We start from the raw sequence: 18998 nt of genomic DNA, 5'->3' as shown, positions 1-18998 counted from the left end.
AAATACCATTTCATTGCTTATCTAGTTCACATACAGAATTAAAGCACAAAAACTTAACTTTACGTTCGTCCTAAACTTTGTCAAAATTCTGTTATTTTAATTGCAAATTATTGCTCAACTTGGTGAAATTTAGGTTAGAGGAGAAAATATTTGCCTCTCTTCTGCTGTGTTGACTAAAAGTTATAAGAGAAAAAGAAACCCTCCCTATCAGCTCAAACTTAATTTGTAATATGTATGAATATTCCATTGAAGAGTGCTTACGTGCAATAATGAATCTGGCTCTATGTACTGAATTGCCAAAATATTCTCAGTTTGCTGAGACCCTTCCATGCAACCAGAGACAACTTTTATCAGTAGAATGTATAAACTGTCTCCAAGCTATCTATCTCCATTGAAATGTGCAATCACTGTGAGGAATTGGTGCAGATTTCTGGAAATATTGGCTTTGCAAGAAGAACCAAAGAAAATGAACAGGAATAACTAACAGTGGAGACATCTACGGTGGAAGACACAGAAATTGGGAAGATTTAGAACTTAAATGAATCAAAAGTAAATGAATCAAAAGTAAACTTAAGTGTGTACTTCTTTCTCAAAGATTTATAAATGTGATTTACAAATGGCACAAAAAGAATAATAATGACATCCTAAGATATTTATCACCTGTAAAATGGGAAATAAAATGACTCACCCTCTCGACTTCACAGGCACAGAAGGGCTTTAAAATATGACCATATTATAATAATTGATCCTTGCTTTTTGTGATTACATTTTTAAAAATAAGAATGGTGGGTTAATACCATATCTTAGCCACACAGAACACCTGAGTCATACATAGGAGGCCCACAATACCTTTGGAGAACTGAACAGAAATAAAATTAAACATGTTTGTGGGAAGTATGAACTGGGCTAAAAACACTGCAAGATTCATGTATAGGTGAGTCCATTGATACATGCTGGGAATCAAATGGTAAAGTAAACAAAATAGTATACTTGCATCTAAAGAAACCACTGATCATTTCTGGACCTCAATTTCCTTATCTGTAGAAACTGGGAAATTAGATAATGATGATTTTTAATATAAGAGGAACCTCACTAGACTGGTACTTACACCCGTCTGAATTATTTCAGATCACTCCCCATCTGGTCTTCTATGAATGCTTTACAGCCTTTGTAGCTACAACTCCACAATCTCCAGCCCCAACAATCCTATCACATCCTGGAAGCAGGAACTGGGCCCCACGTCCTTCCCCACCCTATGGCTATGCACTTAAAACTTCCTGACTTCATTTTCTTGTTCTCAGGTTAGTTACATGGTAGTGTTGCCTCATGACAATGGATCCTTCATCTCCCTGACTCCCAGGTCCAACAGGGGACACAGAAGAGATGGACGCCTTGCCTGCGTTCACCTGGAGAAAGTTTGTTTAGTTGACAGAATAACCCTGGGTATATTCCAGCTCAGCAAGCTTGAAATGACTCTGGGGACTTGGCCTGGCCAAAGCACAGTTCTGAAATCTTTTCTCTGTTGTCGAATTGTTAGAGTTCTAACAATGAAGCTAAAGGGGTTGCTTTTAGTGAGAGGTAGAATAAAACTTCACAGGGGCACAGCAATTAGCGTGTGGACTTGATCCCTATGATGGAGAAAAACCTGCAGCATTTTGTAAGATGATTTATTAGACATGGGTAGAATTTGCTAGAAACCTACCAGCAGCAAATCATCTGGGAAGGAATTAATGAACCAAACAAAACACTTGATAATGCAATTAGAACTTGAGGAAATGTAGGGGTTTTTCAGAGAGAGAGAGGGGAGTTCATGTACATGACTTTGATTATGTCAAATGTAAGGCTGGGAAAAGGATGTTAACAAATTTTTAAAGAGTAAAGTTATCAGAGGGTAGAAAGAGATGACGGGGGTGACATTTACAGATCTGATGCATCAGTGTAGTTAGCAAGTGTGCCCAGCTGGGTGGAAATGTACTTGCAGCTTTGTCTCAGCAAAATGGTGTGTGGGTCTGAGAAACAGAAATGAGCATGCTGGAGGCAAAAATATGGATCCCCCGCACACGGAATGGCAGAGAACAGCCACTGGGAGAACGCGGTGTTTTTCTTTAGTTGCTTTACGCAACACTAAGTTTCCCCCTGCTTTTGTTTGGGTCAGGGATTTTTTCCTTTAAATCTTTTCTCAGTTGAGTTTAAAACCGTGAGTATGAAGCTCTCTAAGCTTTTCTTTGACCTCGTTTCATCGTGCCTTACAGATGAGCTCATTGAAAAACGTGTTTTGCAGTGGTACCATCTGCTGAGTATGTCCAGAGGACATTTCTGGCCATATACTTGTCCTAATTGCTATTGTAGGCTCGGCATATCAACTATATCTGGGTCTAACATAGGCTATCTTTTGTTGATATAAACATATATGTGTTTAAATGTGTAATTGGAAAATATGCTCCTTTCATCAGCTTTTTAGTTTGCAGGGGGATGTGGTTAACATTTTTAATGACTTTCCAAAACATTTCTTCTTTAAAATATACGTTGGAGAGTCATACACCACCATCCACACAGAGCTTTCATACTTTCCTGAGTGTTTTCACTTGCTTTAGCTCCAGGAATATGTGTCAAACTTGGGATAGCCCCTTAGAAACACGGCCCACTCTGGATACAAGACAGTGTAGGAGACAGATGCACATTAAAGTATTATCAGTGAAATGCTTTTCCTAGAAATCCATGACTCCTTCTGTCTTGGAGCCTCTGCCTGGCTGACACTGACTGCTCCATATTCAGATGACTCAGGAAGCCCAGCCTGGCCATCGTAACTGGGTCCCATCCTCTGTTTTGTTACCCTTGCACTTGGCACTGGCCACCCCAGGTGCTGGCTGCTCGTGCATTTTCATCTGTGTGATAAAACTTGGTGGGTGTTTTCCTCCATCTAAGAGCACCACGACCTTGTTAGTTGGACCACTGCTAGTCCCACCAGTGGATGCCCCTACTTGGCACACTGGAGGTGTCCAATAAATATCCTGCTGAACAAATACTGAATCTGGGAATTTTCTCTAAAAGTACTGCATATTTCCACCGCCATATATTGTTTTTAAGAAGCTTTGGCTTTACATACTTCTGTTGAAAGCCTTATTCTCCGCTGTTCCTTTAAAGAAAATGATGTAGCGCCAATGATCTCCGAAGATGTCCACAGAAGTTGACCTTTCTGGATCTATTCCCATCATTTTAACTGTCCCCCAAGAGACTTTCAACCCATAACGATGACCCTCTTTGACCCAATTTTGGAAGCCTGGCTGCCCCCACCTTCTCTAGAAATGCTGGCTTTTTCCTTCAACCCCTAGATTGGCTTATTAGACAATAGAGTCATCTGCCCATATCCATGAGATATGGGCTCCAGTATCCTCCCAAATCCATGAATTCTCAAGTTCCTGATATAAAATGGCACACAGAGTATTTGCATCCTCCCATATAGTTTAAATCACATGGCCATATACTTGTCCTAATTGCTATTGTAGGCTTGGCATACCAACTACATCCTCCCATATACTTTACATCATCTCTACATTATTTATAATACCTAATACAATGCCTACATCATGGGAATTAAACATAGTACTGGCATGTGGCAAATTCAAGTTTTGCTGTTTGGAACTTTGTGGAATTATTTTTTCCAAATATTTTTGATCCTCAGTTGGTTGAATCCACAGATGAAGAACCCATAGATATGAAGTGCTGACTATATGCCCACATACAGAGCCTACACCATGCCATACAGGTTCCAGATACACTCACACACACATTAAAGCTCACCTGGACACTCTTAACACCCTAGGAGAAACAGCTCATATTCCTGAGCTTCAGAAGAAAAGTCTAAGGTTCAGAGAGGCCCAGAGACTGTTCTAGGGTCACTCAATGGCAGAGCCATAAAAAGAACCCAAGTCTTCCCCTTTTACAACTGAGGCTCTGAGGGAGAGGGAGGTCCTCTGAAGTAGGACATGAACACTGTGAGCAAGTGGCTATTTTAACCTCTCCCTCTGCACAGCATATGACCCAGAGAACATAGTAGGCACTCAGTAAATGCTGCCTTTAAGACAATCCAGTGGTTCTAGACTGTGGTAACTTGCAAATGGAATCCTTCTCCTGCTTTAACAAAACAGGATGAAATTCCACATGCGCAAGATATCACCTCGATACCTCAATTTAACTGCTAAAGCTACAAAACTACTTCAATTTTTTTTTTTTTTTTTTTTTTTTTTTGAGACAGAGTCTTGCTCTGTCACCAGGCTGGAGTGCAGTGGCATGATCTCGGCTCACTGCAACCTTCGCCTCCCAGGTTCAGGCAATTCTCCTGCCTCAGCCTCCCAAGTAGCTGGGACTACAGGTGTGTGCCACCATGCCCAGCTCTTTTTTTGTATTTTTAATAGAAACGGGGTTTCACCATGTTGGCTAGGATGGTCTCGATACCCTGACCTCGTGATCTGCCCACCTCGGCCTCCCAAAGTGCTGGGATTACAGGCGTGAGCCACTGTGTCTGGCCAAGTACCTCCATTTTACAGAAGAGAAAACTGGGCAGAGTTTCTTGTTTGGGTCTTTATATGATGTTTCTGCAGTAGAACCACATTCCTTTAGAGCCTTTACCCCACATTGTAATTATATTCTCAGCAGTGTAGTATTTAACTTCTGACCCCATCTCTCTCTAGAATGTAAGCCCCTTGAGGGCAGGGACTTTCCTTTCCATTGCACTACATTGGAACATTCCTCCAGGAACACTAGAGGGAGATGCCCACTAATGTCTTTTAATGGAATGAGTGATGGGATGAGTGAGGGAGCCTGCCCAAAGTCACTGGAGTCAGACAGTCCTGTGTTATGATCTTGTCTCTGCAACTTACCAGCTGTGTGACTCCAGGCTGCTTTGTCAACTACTTTAACCCTCAGCTGTCTCATCTGTGAAATGGAAATAATAACAGTATCTATACTTTTAAGGGGCTGTGTGAGAAACACATGAGCTTTTGTATATAACTCATGCATTTAAAGCCTGTGTAGGATAAGTAACACTCAAAAGCTATTTATCTTTGTTCTTATGAGGACAGGAAAAAAAATCACTGAAATATTAATTTGGTTGTCACTTGTTAATTCAAGGATAAATAATACAACACTGGAACTGTGTCCTCCCTCCCCTGGCTTTCTTAACCATGGTTGGATATGGAGTAGAGTTGGTTCTGAGACTTCATGGACAACTTTGAGAAAAAGGATGCACGGACCCTTTTGGTCAATTTCTCGGTAGTGGTTGACTCCCTCCCTTCCCTCTTTGGGGAACAGCCACTACTTCTCTGTTCCAATCCATGGCGCAACTTGGAACAAAAAGTTCAAGTTAATTTAACTGGGGAGGGAGAGATTAGACAGACATGCTAAACAACTCAAACTTTAAATACTGGGAAGTTTCCAGATACTCAGTCCAATGCTATAAATCTTAGATTTACAAAGTTGCCAGAGAGAGAAATAAAAAGGAGAAAATACCAAGTGAAGGAAACAGAGGTATGTCTTATTAAGGAATTAGTCCAAATAGGAACACATCAATGGATGCAGTTAGCTGCAACATATAGTAACTAGTATATAAAATGTACAGTATGTACATTACAAGTTATTCCTGCCAGTCATCCCCTAACTAACTAAAAGGAACTTAATCTTGAATATAAAATACCATTGTGATTCTGAGGGGAAATAGCTGCTGCTTTTCATCTCCCACTGCTAACTGAAATATTGTTATGAAGGATAGTAATTTCTCTGTTTTGAGACTCCCAAAATAGAAAACAGCTGCTTGATAAAGGAAAATTGGTTCATATTCTTTAGAGTTTTACTTTATTAAAATGCATGTCACTTCTAATGTTATGTGCCACAACCGCTGACACTTTTGGGCAAGGGAGGGGAATAATTGTCATGTGTGGCAAAACAGGAATGTGTCTGTGTTATGGTAAACTGCTTAACGTACTGGGAGAAAACTGTTATTCTCCCAGATGTCTGACAAATTACCTCTGTTTTCACTGGTTTAGTGCTGTGAATAGTAAGCATTTGTTTGCCGTATTTGGTTCACGTGTTGTTTGTTCACAAAAAAAGATAAACTTTTTGCTTAAGATTTCTTTAGCTAGAAACATGTAAACTTAAGAAATGTGTTTATAAAAACATTAGTTCTAACTGTAGTCTTACAGATGTGTCTTCTCTTCTTTTATAACAAATGTTACAGTTTGAGAAAATCTTTTTACAGATGAAGAATGCTTTATATATACATTTTTAAAAGCGGCTTTTTGTACTTTTTGTAAAGATGTTTACAGCCAGCCAACTCCGTCTTCCCCTTATTACTATTTCTGATTTACTTTCCTTCAGAATTTGGGGTAGTGGAGGCTTTTCATAAAAGATATTTACTCTTGGGTCTCCTCTTAATATTTTCTTAAATGTCGAATAAGTTTTAAAATTTCTAAGATATATGTATGGAATTACAAAGAATGTTACAATGAATGCCTGTAAACCTACCAACCACAGAGGGAAACTGGCATTTCCCCGTGATGAGGAAGAAATGGGCTTGTCTATAAGATATACCAGAAAATCTGTATTTATATAAAATGAAGTTGGACTCTAACATCTTACCATATATAAAAAAGTAACTGTGATAGACAAAATTTATATAAAACTTTAGGAGGAAAATATAAGTAAATATCTTTATGACTGAGAGAGAGAAAACACATTTCCTAGCGAAGATTCAACAAGCACAAACCAAAAGAAAAGGGATATATTTGACTTTATGAAATTAAGAGACTTGGTTCATTAGAAAACATCATAAAGAATATGCAGGCCGGGAGTGGTGGCTCACGCCTGTAATCCCAGCACTTTGGGAGGCTGAGGCGGGTGGATCACAAGGTCAGGAGATCGAGACCATCCTGGCTAACATGGTGAAACCCCGTCTCTACCAAATTAAAAAAAAAAAAAAATAGCTGAGCGCAGTGGCGGGCGCCTGTAGTCCCAGCTACTCAGAAGGCTGAGGCAGGAGAATGGCGTGAACCCGGGAGGCCAGAGCTTGCAGTGAGCCGAGATCGCGCCACTGCACTCCAGCCTGGGAGACAGAGTGAGACTCCATCTCAAAAAAAAAAAAAAAAAAAAAAATATGCAAAGACAAGATACAAACTGGGAGATGTTTGCAACACTTAACATCTGAGGGGTTGGTATCCAGACTATGTTTTTCAAAATCCTACAACCAGGGAAGAAGAGGAAAAATCCAACAGAGAAATAGGCAAAAAGTTGGAGCAGGCACTTTACACACAAGGAAGAAACTAAAAAATGGCCAATATACATAAATCTATACTTAACTTCATAATCAGGGTGAAGCAAATTTAAGCCACAGTGAGATACCGCTTCATATTCACTATATTGGAAAACTAAGAAGTCAGAAAATACCAAGTGTTGGCAGGGATGTGAAGCAACACGAACTTCTCTACCATAATGATGGAAAGCAATTTGACACTAGTAGAACTGAAGAGGCACATAAATGCCCTCTCTTCTCCCATCCTTTCACTCATCCACTCATCCATCAGTATTTTTTTTTTTTTTGAGATGGAGTCTTGCTCTGTTGTCCAGGCTGGAGTGCAGTGGTACAATCTCGGCTCACTGCAAGCTCCACCTCCCAGGTTCACGCCATTCTCTTGCCTCAGCCTCCTGAGTAGCTGGGACCACAGGTGCTTGCTACCACGCCTGGCTAATTTTTTTTTTTTTGTATTTTTAGTAGAGACGGGGTTTCACCATTTATCCAGGATGGTCTTGATCTCCTGACCTAGTGATCCACCCGCCTCGGCCTCCCAAAGTGCTGGGATTACAGGAGTGACCCACCGCGCCCAGCCATCATAAGTCTTATATAATAATGATTCTCCTAGAGCAGTAGATTTCAAAGGGTGATCCCCAGGCCAGAAGCATCTAAAGTCTAGGGGTAAAGTGTGGTGCACAGTGTTTAAACAAACCCTCCTGGTGATTCTGATGCCAGTTCAAGTTTGAGAACCACTGCCCTAGCGGAATTTTTCTACCTTGAGACTGATATAAGCCTGCGAGTTAAAAACAGGATTCCATCCTTTACCAGTCTGTCACCTTGACAAGCTGAATATCAAAGAGGCAAATAAGAAAAGAAAAAAAAAGAGAATCCCCTTCTCACTCAGTGAGTACTGGGGTGAAGAGCGAGGTAAGGCAGATACTTATACACTGGTGGGTATTACGCAGACAGACTCATTCGGGGGCAATCTTTATTAAGACTTTTAAAAATGGTCATCCTCAGATACAAAAAAATCTACTTCTAGAAATGTACACTAAAGACTGACCAATGATGTTGTTTAATTGACAGACTGTAACCTGAAAGCCCCCCAGAAGTGGTGTCTATAAATCATGACCTGTCATTATGGTGATAGCTATATAGCTCTCATCAGAAAGAGGCCCCTGCTCAAACTTATTTCCACAAGAATTCTGCCAATTCGGATTCATTTGGGTAATAAGGTCCTTCTTAAAAATCCATTCTCTTCTGGCAGGAGAATTCTACCCATCATCATTCACATTATTGGAAATTAATCAGGTTACCTTCTTATTTACTACTGGGAAGGGAGTATTTGTAGGAGTAGGGGGTGTCTTGTTTAGGAGGATATAGGATAATGCTGGAGCCTGGAGTGATTCAGAGAAAGAATATGGTGAGAGATATATATACACACATGCATATGTATACATTATGTATATAATGTATACATAATATTTATAATGTATATACAGCAACTTCCAGAGACTCTTCCACAGTCAGAAACGCTGTCCTTATTTCCTACTGCCACTGAAATCAAGACCAGTGTGCAACAAAAACTGAATACTGGTGCCAATAATATTCTTTCACTTCTGCACTATTTCAGCTTATTCTTTATCACAAGCTGATGAATATCAGATATATCTGAAAATTTTATATATTCTCTCTCCTTTACAGACAAAACTTCAATAACCTTCAATTTTCTACTTGTAAACTAGATAATACAGAACTATTTGCTTGAAAAAGGTTCTCAAACAAAACAATTTATTTTTGGTATTAACCAACAGATGGCTAAATTTTTGATCCACATCTAAGTGTCTGAGATGTGACTTCTTTGCTGCCTCCTCATCCGACAAAGACTCAAGAAAATCTGTCAGAAGGCTTAGGTCACCTAGCAGTCCTCCCTCTTCCAGCATTTTTGATTTAATATAGAACAGAGGCTCCCAAATGTGAACTTGCACCAAACCCACCTGGAGCCCTTGTGAAACAAATTGCTGGGCCCCACCCCAGAGTCTCTGATTCAACAGCTCTGGGGTGGGGCCTGAGAAAGTGCATTTCTAACAAACATGTTCCCAGGTGATGATGCTGCTGCTGGGCCAGGACCCTACTCTGAGAACTAATGACTTAAAAGAAACTTCCAGAGACTCTTCCACAGTCAAAAGCTGTCCTTGCTTCCTACTGCCACTCAAATCAAGATCAGCATGCAACACAACTGAACATTAGTGCCAATAATATTCTTTCACTTCCGCACAATTTTGGCATATTCTTTATCACAAGCTGATGAATATCATAAAATGTATTTGGAAAAAAAAATTATCCCATGAGGCAGGCAATTAGTAGATGGAAAAGGGATCCTTTCCCTGAAGTTCACCAATGAACACACAACTCAAAACGCCCTTGATGAACAAGTAGGCAAACAGGTCACTCTAGGCAGGACACATTCATTCCTGACACTTCTCAGGGCAGCACCAGCTGTTCCGCAGCACAGCTCGACTACATTTTACCAACGTTATGACGCCTGTCACATAAATGATGGTGGCACTGCTAGAAACTGGCTTTGTGCGCTTTAGAGAGTGAAGGCTGTTCCCTGCTTAATTCCACACTGGTCGGAGAATGCAGGAGGGTTAGTGTGGCTCTGCTGTGCCTTCACACCGAACTGTTGACGGTATTCTTTTGGGCATTACCCACCACCCCCCCGCCGCCCACATGTAACCATGACCTCTTCCTGCATTATTAATGAACACAAGAGAACTCATTTATTAAAGCTGGATTTTTTCACTGTTCCATATGTTTCCTTCTGCGTGCCATGGCAGGTAGGTGACAGGAACACAGAGAGAGGGGCTGTCTTCTCCCTTGTGACCCCGTACCACCTGCCTCATGGCAACATGCAGCTGTTATCTGTGGAAACCATTAGAGACCAGGGATATGGACTCATTTGTCAGGGTAAAACCCTTCCCAAACCAAAGTGGGATCCACTTGATACATTTCTCACTCAGAAGTTAATTTGGTAAACACATCCTCAACAGTTACTAGTCATGTGCCAGGACCTGGGGTTTCACAGAGAACGATGCAAAGTCCCTACCTTCATGGGGCTGACATTTGTCCAGGAGGTTGGGGCTGAAAACAGGTGATAAGCAAGTCAACAAAGTGCAGGAGTGGAACAACAACAGTGCACAGAGAGGTTAGAGTGGGTGGGGGGATTTTCTTAGGTCAGGTAAGGCCTCCAGGGAGAGGGACATTTAAGCTGAGCTCAAGGATGAACTGGTGAACTAACTTGCAGGCAGAGAGGAACAGCCAGTTGCAAAGTCTTGAGCAGGAAGGAATAAGGTGGGTTCTGGGTCTTGAAAGGAGGCCTGCAGGACCAGGGCAGATGAGCAGGGGAGGAGGTTTATGGGAGAGGTCAGAAGAGGCTGGATCTCACAGGGCTCTGTAAGCCACAGTTAATTCACTGAATTCCAAGGGCATTGGGAGCCAGCGAGCAAGTGGGTGAGCACCTCGGTTCTCAGCACTTGGTGGGTTGGGTGAACGTGTTGGCTGAATGAATGAAAAATGAATGTCTTGTGTCCCCTCTGTTCTACATCCTCACCTCCTTGGTCCAAACCATGGTCGTTTCATTCAACACCTAGTTCTCTTTCTAAATTCCTAATTTGTATTCTTCTTTTCTTGCTCCTCACTCTTCCTAACAAACACTACAAAATCCAACTTATTCAACCAACCATGTGCTGAGAGTAACAGTGGTGATGAGACTTCCTAGTTTACAGTGTAACATGGGAGGTCAAATTAACATATATATGGAAACAAGGTGGAAGGAAGTGCAGGGCACCTTGGGAACACTTCAGAAGGACACCTAAGCTAGGATGGTGGGTATCAAGCCCTAGTCCTAAGGGAAAGGAAGGAAAACTCCTTTATGGTCCTCTAAAGCTTTGTGTCTTAAGAGGAGACCAAGAGAAAAAAGAGAGGTAATCTCTGGTCCCACCCTAGGTCGTTTCTTTTCAGAATCAACATAAAAGTGGTTTATAATCCATTGTTAATTGACAAGAAAACAACAGTTAGTGACAAATAATGGCCATGTATTAAAATGTGACTTTCTCAGCCATATGCTGGCCCCATATTCAATAAAGGGCCCTGTTTGTCAAGATGGGAGGAGGAGAAGATGGGCTTGTTTTTTTTTTTCCCCCAGAGAAGGGGTCTTGCTCTGTCACTGTCACCCAGGCTGGAATGCAGTGGCACCAGCATAGGTCACTACAGCCTTCAACTCCTAAGCTCAAGTGATCCTCTCACCTCAGCCTCCTGAGTAGCTGGGAGTACAGGCATGCACCATCATGCCTGGCTGAGTTAAATTTTTTTCTTTTTTTCTTTTGTAGCCATGGGATCTCAGCAAGTTGCCCTGGCCATTCCTGAACTCCTGGGCTCAAGCAATCCTCCCACCTCAGCCTCCTAAAGTGCTGGGATTATAGGGCGTGAGCCTCCATGCCCGGCCAAGATGAGCTTTCTTTTTCCACACCTACTTCACCTAAATGAATTCAGAATGTAAAGCTGCTTCTAAACCAAGGCTTTTAGAATTAATAGGCTGTTTAAGCAAACACACTCCTACTTGCAGGAAAATTTTGCCAGGTTCAAAACTGCCGTGTGGAGGTCAAGTTTATGTTCATCCAATTAACCGTCATTAATTGGGTCCATACTTAATCGAACCGTGACCCATCTGACTCTCAGCTGATGCAGAGTCGCTTTGCTCCACAGCAGTAAACTCATCTGAGTACTGCATCTAGCTAATTAAATATGCAAGCAGGATTGTTCAAAGTCAAGTTTCCAGACTTCTCCATAAACTTGATTCTGATTAGTATTTACTTTGGAAATCTTGATAAACTTGATTTGGAAATCTTGATAAACTTTGGAAATCTCCATAAACTTGATTCTGATTAGTATTTACTTTGGAAATCTGTGTTTTTCTATCCAACTGGCTACGAGATTGATGTATAAAGGGTCACAAATCTGTATCAGATCTATAGTTTTCTGGCAAGTCACAATTAGTGGTAAAGTTTTTGCTTCTCAAAGCTAACAACTTCAAGTGGCATAGGAGGCACAAATTAATCTTATGTGATGTTTCCTGTTATTACTGAGTGGCAAAAGGACATGAGCATTCTCAAATCATCCATTCTTCAAGCTGCCTGATAAGCCAACGGGAACTTTGTGTTACTCTGGAGCTCATTTTTCTCTGCACACCACCCTTTCCAGGTACGAAGGACCAGCAACACTGTAGGAACCTTTCTCAGGAGGTACCACGTAGCACCTGGGCCTGTCTGAGACTGCAAGGTCTTTATGTTAGCCCCACAAAGGCAAGCATGATTTTTGGAAACTGATCTGCAAGTTCCCTATAAAGTTGATCATGATTCATTCATTGACACTGCTGGAAAATGATTTATACAAGAAAAGAATTCACAGACGTGGGAATTATAGTGCAGATCTGACTCCCAGTCCCACTATAATTCCTTTGTATATCAGTTTCTTCTCTTTGAAATAGGAATGACAGTATCACCTATCTCTTCATGCTTGTGTGCAGATCTGATGGGAAAATGCACAGTTGACACTTAGCATTGTGCCGGCACATAGTAAGTGCACAATAAATAATGCTGTGGCTGTCAGTAATGAATAGTCCTGTGACTATAGATAAGTGTTCCTTATCTTGAAAATGTGCATGCAGACTTTATGACAATGTGCTACTCATAATTTCTAGTTTGAAGCTTAACTCCCAATCAGAATTATTTCCTTGTTGCCTCATCAAATTAGCAAAGGTCACCATTTTACAAAGAGTCTCTGGTCGATGTTAGAAGAGGTGGAGGGAATAAATGATACTGGCTGGGGTGCCACTCTGTTCCCCTCTTCCTGGCCTCCATTGGAAGGCCCTCCTCAAAGCATCCACAGACTGGCTGTCCCCTTGACCTGACAGTACATGGCTACAAACAAGGCTGGTGCTTAGCCTGTGCTGGAGTCACTGGCATCAAACCCACATAGCCACAGACTTTCCCATCCTTACACCCCCAACTCCCACTCCCTGGCCCCAACACCTGGTAACCACCCTTAGCTGGATTCCAGCCACAGCCCAAGCGCTGTGAGGCTCCCTATCCCATTACTCCCAGAACATGAGATCTCCTGTGCCAATTAATTTATCCAAGTAGGAGACTGTACTCCTTGATAACCTTAAAGCATCTTCCTTACTTCCCTGTCCTTTCACCTTAATAGTGCTTCTGAGTACTCAAAGGTACTCAAGACAGGCTAAAGTTTTCCAAATCATGAAGCAGCTGTTAAATTTCAAATTTCTGGTAGGCAGAGGCCCTGCCTTGATGTTTCACACTGCCCTGCAACCCCCACCACCTGGACACCACAGTTATCATAAAAGCATAAAGAACTGCTATACTTGTCTGTCCTGACCTTACAACCCCAGATAGGCAGGAGGCTTCCTCCCCATAGAAGTGTTTGAGTGTCCCTAAATGTCTTGGTGCATCTTTTAATGCATGGCCCCAATCACTGATGCGTCTGCACTCTTTGCAATGCCCTTTAATGACCAGGCAACTTTATGTGGTGGTGTTGTTTTTCTAATGTGATTAAAGGTACAATGAGGTATGTGTGCAACAAGAGGCAAAGCCATTGTTCTGCACCATTAAGCTCACAGCAGCCCCCAAAAAGAAACTGTAGGCAGCTTGCCAATGGCCCTAATGAAGAGCATCTCTTTGAATTATCTCTGGATGAGGAAAGGATAAAGTCTGAGCCCTGGAATATTTGATCCTCTTTGTGCTGCTGTTACGAGGGCTTACTGAAGCCAGACGCACCGGACCTTCTGGAACTGTAATTTATGGAAACCTTAATTTCTCTGCTCTAATAAGGCTTTGCATAATAAGAGCGAGAATGCAATTATTAATTCCTGCAAGTGTTTTGTGAATTCCTTTATGCTACGGTTCAGGACTCCCAAAGAATAGGAGCAGGGGGGATTTTACTTAGTTGGCACAAGGGTAATGGGTCTGAAAAGTAGTTTGAGTTTCTTGAAAATAAATCTGCATGGCTTCCTAAATTGCTGACCAAGTATATTCCAGATGGAAGTCATTTATCAGCAATTTACTGAGCAACGCTTCAGCCAGAAATATTTCCACATAAATTCACCTAGCAAAAAACAAACAACAGAATCCAGGCTCCCTCTTTTGGGGGCAGTTGTGTGTGTGTGTTTGGGGGTGGGGCTGGGGGGACTGAGCACAAATAATACAGAAGAATAAAAGACAGGTTCACTTAGATTTGCCAGAGATGTAGTAGAGTTACTTTTTGGAGGGTGCCAATGTAATTAATACATCCACAACTGTGACTGCTGAATGATATTTTCTGTGCATTGATGGTAAAAACCAAAACATTTTTAAAAGGCAAATTTTAAAAACTACCTTTTGACTTACTATGTTGAGCTATTTCAAATATAGCAGCAAAAGTCTGTAACACAACCACCTTGCCCGAATGGCAGTGTCTGCTGTTCCACTTGTTTCCTGCCTGCGTGCTGGACTCACTGAGAACTCCCCAGCTCACTGAGTGGGATAACTTGGCAAACTGAGGACTACAACTCACCACATGATCACACAAGGGATGGGGGCCAGATCACCAGTGGTGACAGCGCTTTTGCCCAAGATCTCCAACATGTCTCCCGAATGCTTTGAAAAGGACTTGAGTCCAGCGAAGTCCTGAGTGTGAAGTCACAGGTCAGAAATGTATTTATTCCCAAGACTTATTTAAGATGCTTGTTTTTTGTAAGATATGTACCCCTTGCCTAAGGAGAGTACCAAGCCTCAAAAGGTTTGTTTTGACCCTCTTTCTCTCTCAGTGGGGAAGGCAGACAGACAGAGAGACACTTTTTGTTCACCCAGGGTCATTTTATCTTTAGGTTTTGTCCAGAGAGGCAGCCAACCCACCTTTTGCCACGTCTCACTGTGTCTCTTTAAGCATATCACCCCCTGGTGGCCTAAGCAAAAAATGACACTCAATTGATGGAGAATCAAATTCTTTTTTAAAAAGTCTGGCTCTTTAAAAAATATATTAATATGCCATTGATTGTTATAAATCAAGAAACACCCAGCCTTTGTTTCTCACTTGCTATAACAACCTTCTTCTAAAGTGCTTATCTAAAAAGAAAACCTTAGCTGGATTATGATTTTTTTTTTTTTTATTACTGCCAACACAAATTTGAAGAATGATTTTAGGAGAAAATCCTTACCTGCCAAGGTAGGTTACCAACAGCAGTATTAAAACCTCCTAGTTGAGAGTAGGACTTGAATATTTAAAAATAAAACATGTGACAAAGATGTAAGATAAATTATCTGGGTTGTATCGTAAATATCCCATTTCATCTCAACTGAAATTTTCAGTTGCTCACAATGACTTAGAAGACACAAGTCATCTGATGTGAATGACAGCACCCAAGATCAAGTCACTTGCTTTTGAAGTTCTTAAAAATTTCACAGACAGAGGTACAGAAATGGCAAGTGAGAAGTACCAATTTGAACCATATGTCCCACTACAAGAATTGCTAAAAGAACCAAGTCAGCAGAGGGCTTGGGCTGTACTGAAAGGAGGGCCTTATAACTATTTGTAAACACAGACAAAACCTTGCAAGCATTAATCATCATCCACATCTTCTCTAACTTGTTCAAAGGGTGCATGACCACTCTTTGACCCTTTGAGTTCGACACTCCGGAGAGAGGTCAGTTGTGAAGGAGCCTTGTGACAAGACTGCTTGAAACACATTTTATGACCATCAACATCTATTTATATTTTCAAATGCAGGCACCAAAGTGCCACTGGATGGAAAATTTTATAACAGACTTAAGACAAAATACACAAAAAAGTCAGAAAGGCTGCCTCTTTCAGAACACAAAATCTGCACAAAAACACACATAAAAATCCCCACTACCTTTCCTAGAAGTTACACTTGGCCAGGTGGGTGCCTATGCACTTCTACGGAATAAAATGCAGGGTGTTACCTGACAAACTTCATAGAGTAATTTGTACTGCTCCTCTTGCTTCTGCAGGCTGCACAAACTGCATCCCATGTTTAGAAAAACGTCAAAGGAAGGCTTCCGTCCTTGCCAGCACCCGGGAAAAGCAGCTCCCTTACAGTGCAGGCATTGAAGGTATCCTTGGAGAGCCTCAGGTGAGTCAGGCGACTGCAACGCTTCACATTGGCGCTGCTCTCAGAGGCTAGACAACTCTCTCCCCCCTTCCACGCTTCCCTTCCTCCCCTCGCAGCATGCATGCATGCACGCGCGTGCACTCTCACACACACATACACACAGACATACATGCACACCACTCCCTCCTCTGAGTGACTCTGGCAGCTGGATTGTGGTCCAATGCACACGCTATATATACTGCTGCTCATGCATATTAATCAGCTCTCATTGACTATTCATAACAGACAATGATACAGAAGCTATAATTGCCAACTATGACAGTTGAAATTTCTCTAATTAACAAGCAAGTGCTCCAGTGGTAGGGAATAATAAAAGACACTAACAATTTTGCAAGCTATTTTCTGGCAGTTACAAATAAACATGACTGCATTTTTAGCAAGGTCTCTTAGGATAATCCCTAATGTGTTTCGGCTAAGTACAGATTCATTTTTAAATATATCATAAAATTTCTGATGATATAAAATGTATTTAATGCTGCAGATAATGATGGCATATAAACGGACTTTATGGAAAGGACATGTTTTGAATAATGTTCATATAATATTTAGTGCTTTACAAAGTTGCAGGGAAAATACTCCACATATGAATAAAATATAAAAATTTAAATTGCAGGATATATCCATGAGTATGCAAAGTAGCTAGGGGTTATAAGGAGAGAGGCTGCCCTACAGGTGAGAAAGCAGATAATCATTCCCAAATGCATTTTCAATTCCAAAAGCAGAAAGTTATTTGTTGAAGTGCTGCCCAACTAACTGGGAGGAGGAGAAGCAGTCAGCTTCATGCCACCCCCTCAGCCATATAGATGCTGCAGATATTTCAGAGATGATATGGCTGGGCTGATTGTCACTGATTACTACGGATCTGTATCTGATGTTCCATACCTGCCTAGACCTCTGAAGCTGTGCCCCGAGTTGTGTGTGAAGAAAGCAGAGAGCTGCCAGATTATACCTGGGAGGTGAGAACAGACAACATTTAGGAATTTTCGTTCTTGCTGCCTTGCTTCTCTCCTCCTTCAGCCTCTGTCCTGCTGAGTAAGCCTGACGGCTTTTCTAAAAACTTTGTTTTTAAATAAATGATTGCCCCATTGCCTGAACAAAATGCACAGGTACCTTTTTCTCAACGAAAATGGTCGATGTTTAAAATTCTCACAATTGCTTCCAGAGCCTTCACCATTTTACAAATGTTTCATTTTACAAAGGTTTAACTGTCTCCGAGGAGGACTCCCACGTCCCTTGCTGAGACGTGCCATGGGGCCTGAAGAATAATGCTCCCTTTCTCAGGAAGCCAAGACACACCTGAGACGTGAATAAACCAGTCCCAATAAAATCCCACTTGGGCTGATGGCCAGCAGATGCCTCTGGACCCATTTCTCAGACACAGAAGACGAGGCACAGTGACTTGGCTCACACCAGCTAACAGCCCTGACTTGCTGGAGCGGGAGGAGCCTTCCTTCCAGGCCCTCACCTGGTGTCATTGCCTGGGGAGCAGTAAACTGGAACGTGCCACCAGGGAAAGGAAGCCACAGATGGAGCGGGGCAGCTGCAGTAATTGCTGACTTGTTTTGATGCTGTGCAGGGCCCTATTGACCCATGAGCACGTTATTGGCGCTTTGGTCTCTTAATCTCTAAATAATAGGTATGATGCTAGCTACCTTGCAGAGTTTTGTTGCAATGATTTGAGAAAACAAAAGCAGCTCTAATAAAAAACAGAGGTCATGTTTCTTCACTCTCCTTGCCTCATCCCCACCCTTGGTCCATCAGTGAGTCTGGTCTGTTCTACCCCAAATTAGATCTCAAACCTGTCCATTCTGCCTATTGCCCTTGCACACCATGGATTCTCACCTGGTGATGCCCAGAGCCTCCTGGGAGCTCTCTGCCTCCTCTCCTGCCTACTCACCAGTTGCCTCTCTCCCCTAGTTCATTCCCTACACAGTTGCCAGGCTGGTCTTTACAAAGCAGAAAGGGATGACTCCACCGTTTGCTGAAAAGCCCTTAGATCACTTCCCATCACTCTTGGATTGAAACCCAAATTCTTCACCAGTGCCTACAATGCTCTGTAAAATCTCGCATTTTGTCCATCAATGTCTCATACCCATCATCGCTCACCCACTCTGGTGGTCACCACACACTGCCAGCAAGCCATGCCCTTCTACAGGGCCTCTGCAGGGCCCTCTGCTGGAACCGCTCTTCCCCTTCTCCTTCCTTCCAACCCCCTATCCCCATCTCCGCTCAAATGAAGCCTCCTTAGAAAAAGCCTTTGCCAGCTATCTTGTATGAATTTACTTTCAGATCTTCTAAAGTACTGTGTCGTATCACCCCGTTCATTTCCTTTGCATCGCTTTCCAAAATCAGTAATGATTCAGTTCACTTAACGCTTATGTGTTTGCTGACTGTTTCCCTTGTGCAAGCCTTTTGGCTTCCTGAAGACAGGGACCGGGTCTGAATTTCTACCAGCCCAGGCCCCATGAA

General features: G+C 42.0%; 1 protein-coding gene across 2 annotated transcripts in view; it reads right to left on the bottom strand.

The window, feature by feature from the left end:
* PDZRN3 (PDZ domain containing ring finger 3) overlaps nucleotides 1-18998 on the bottom strand; it is a 249796-nt gene that overhangs the window by 35009 nt on the left and 195789 nt on the right. The window contains exon 1 of one of the 2 annotated variants that reach the window (XM_054551886.2): nucleotides 16321-16678. The exons of the other annotated variant lie outside the window; for it this stretch is intronic. Coding sequence (XP_054407861.1) covers nucleotides 16321-16389 — 69 coding nt within the window. The 5' untranslated portion in view covers nucleotides 16390-16678. Of the gene's footprint in view, nucleotides 1-16320; nucleotides 16679-18998 lie in introns of those variants that run through there. 2 annotated transcript variants of the gene reach the window in all.

Source organism: Pongo abelii, chromosome 2 (genome assembly GCF_028885655.2).
Source record: "Pongo abelii isolate AG06213 chromosome 2, NHGRI_mPonAbe1-v2.0_pri, whole genome shotgun sequence".
Lineage (NCBI taxonomy): Eukaryota > Metazoa > Chordata > Mammalia > Primates > Hominidae > Pongo > Pongo abelii.
Note: the sequence above shows the minus strand (reverse complement) of the source record. Positions and strands in the feature narration are given on the sequence as shown.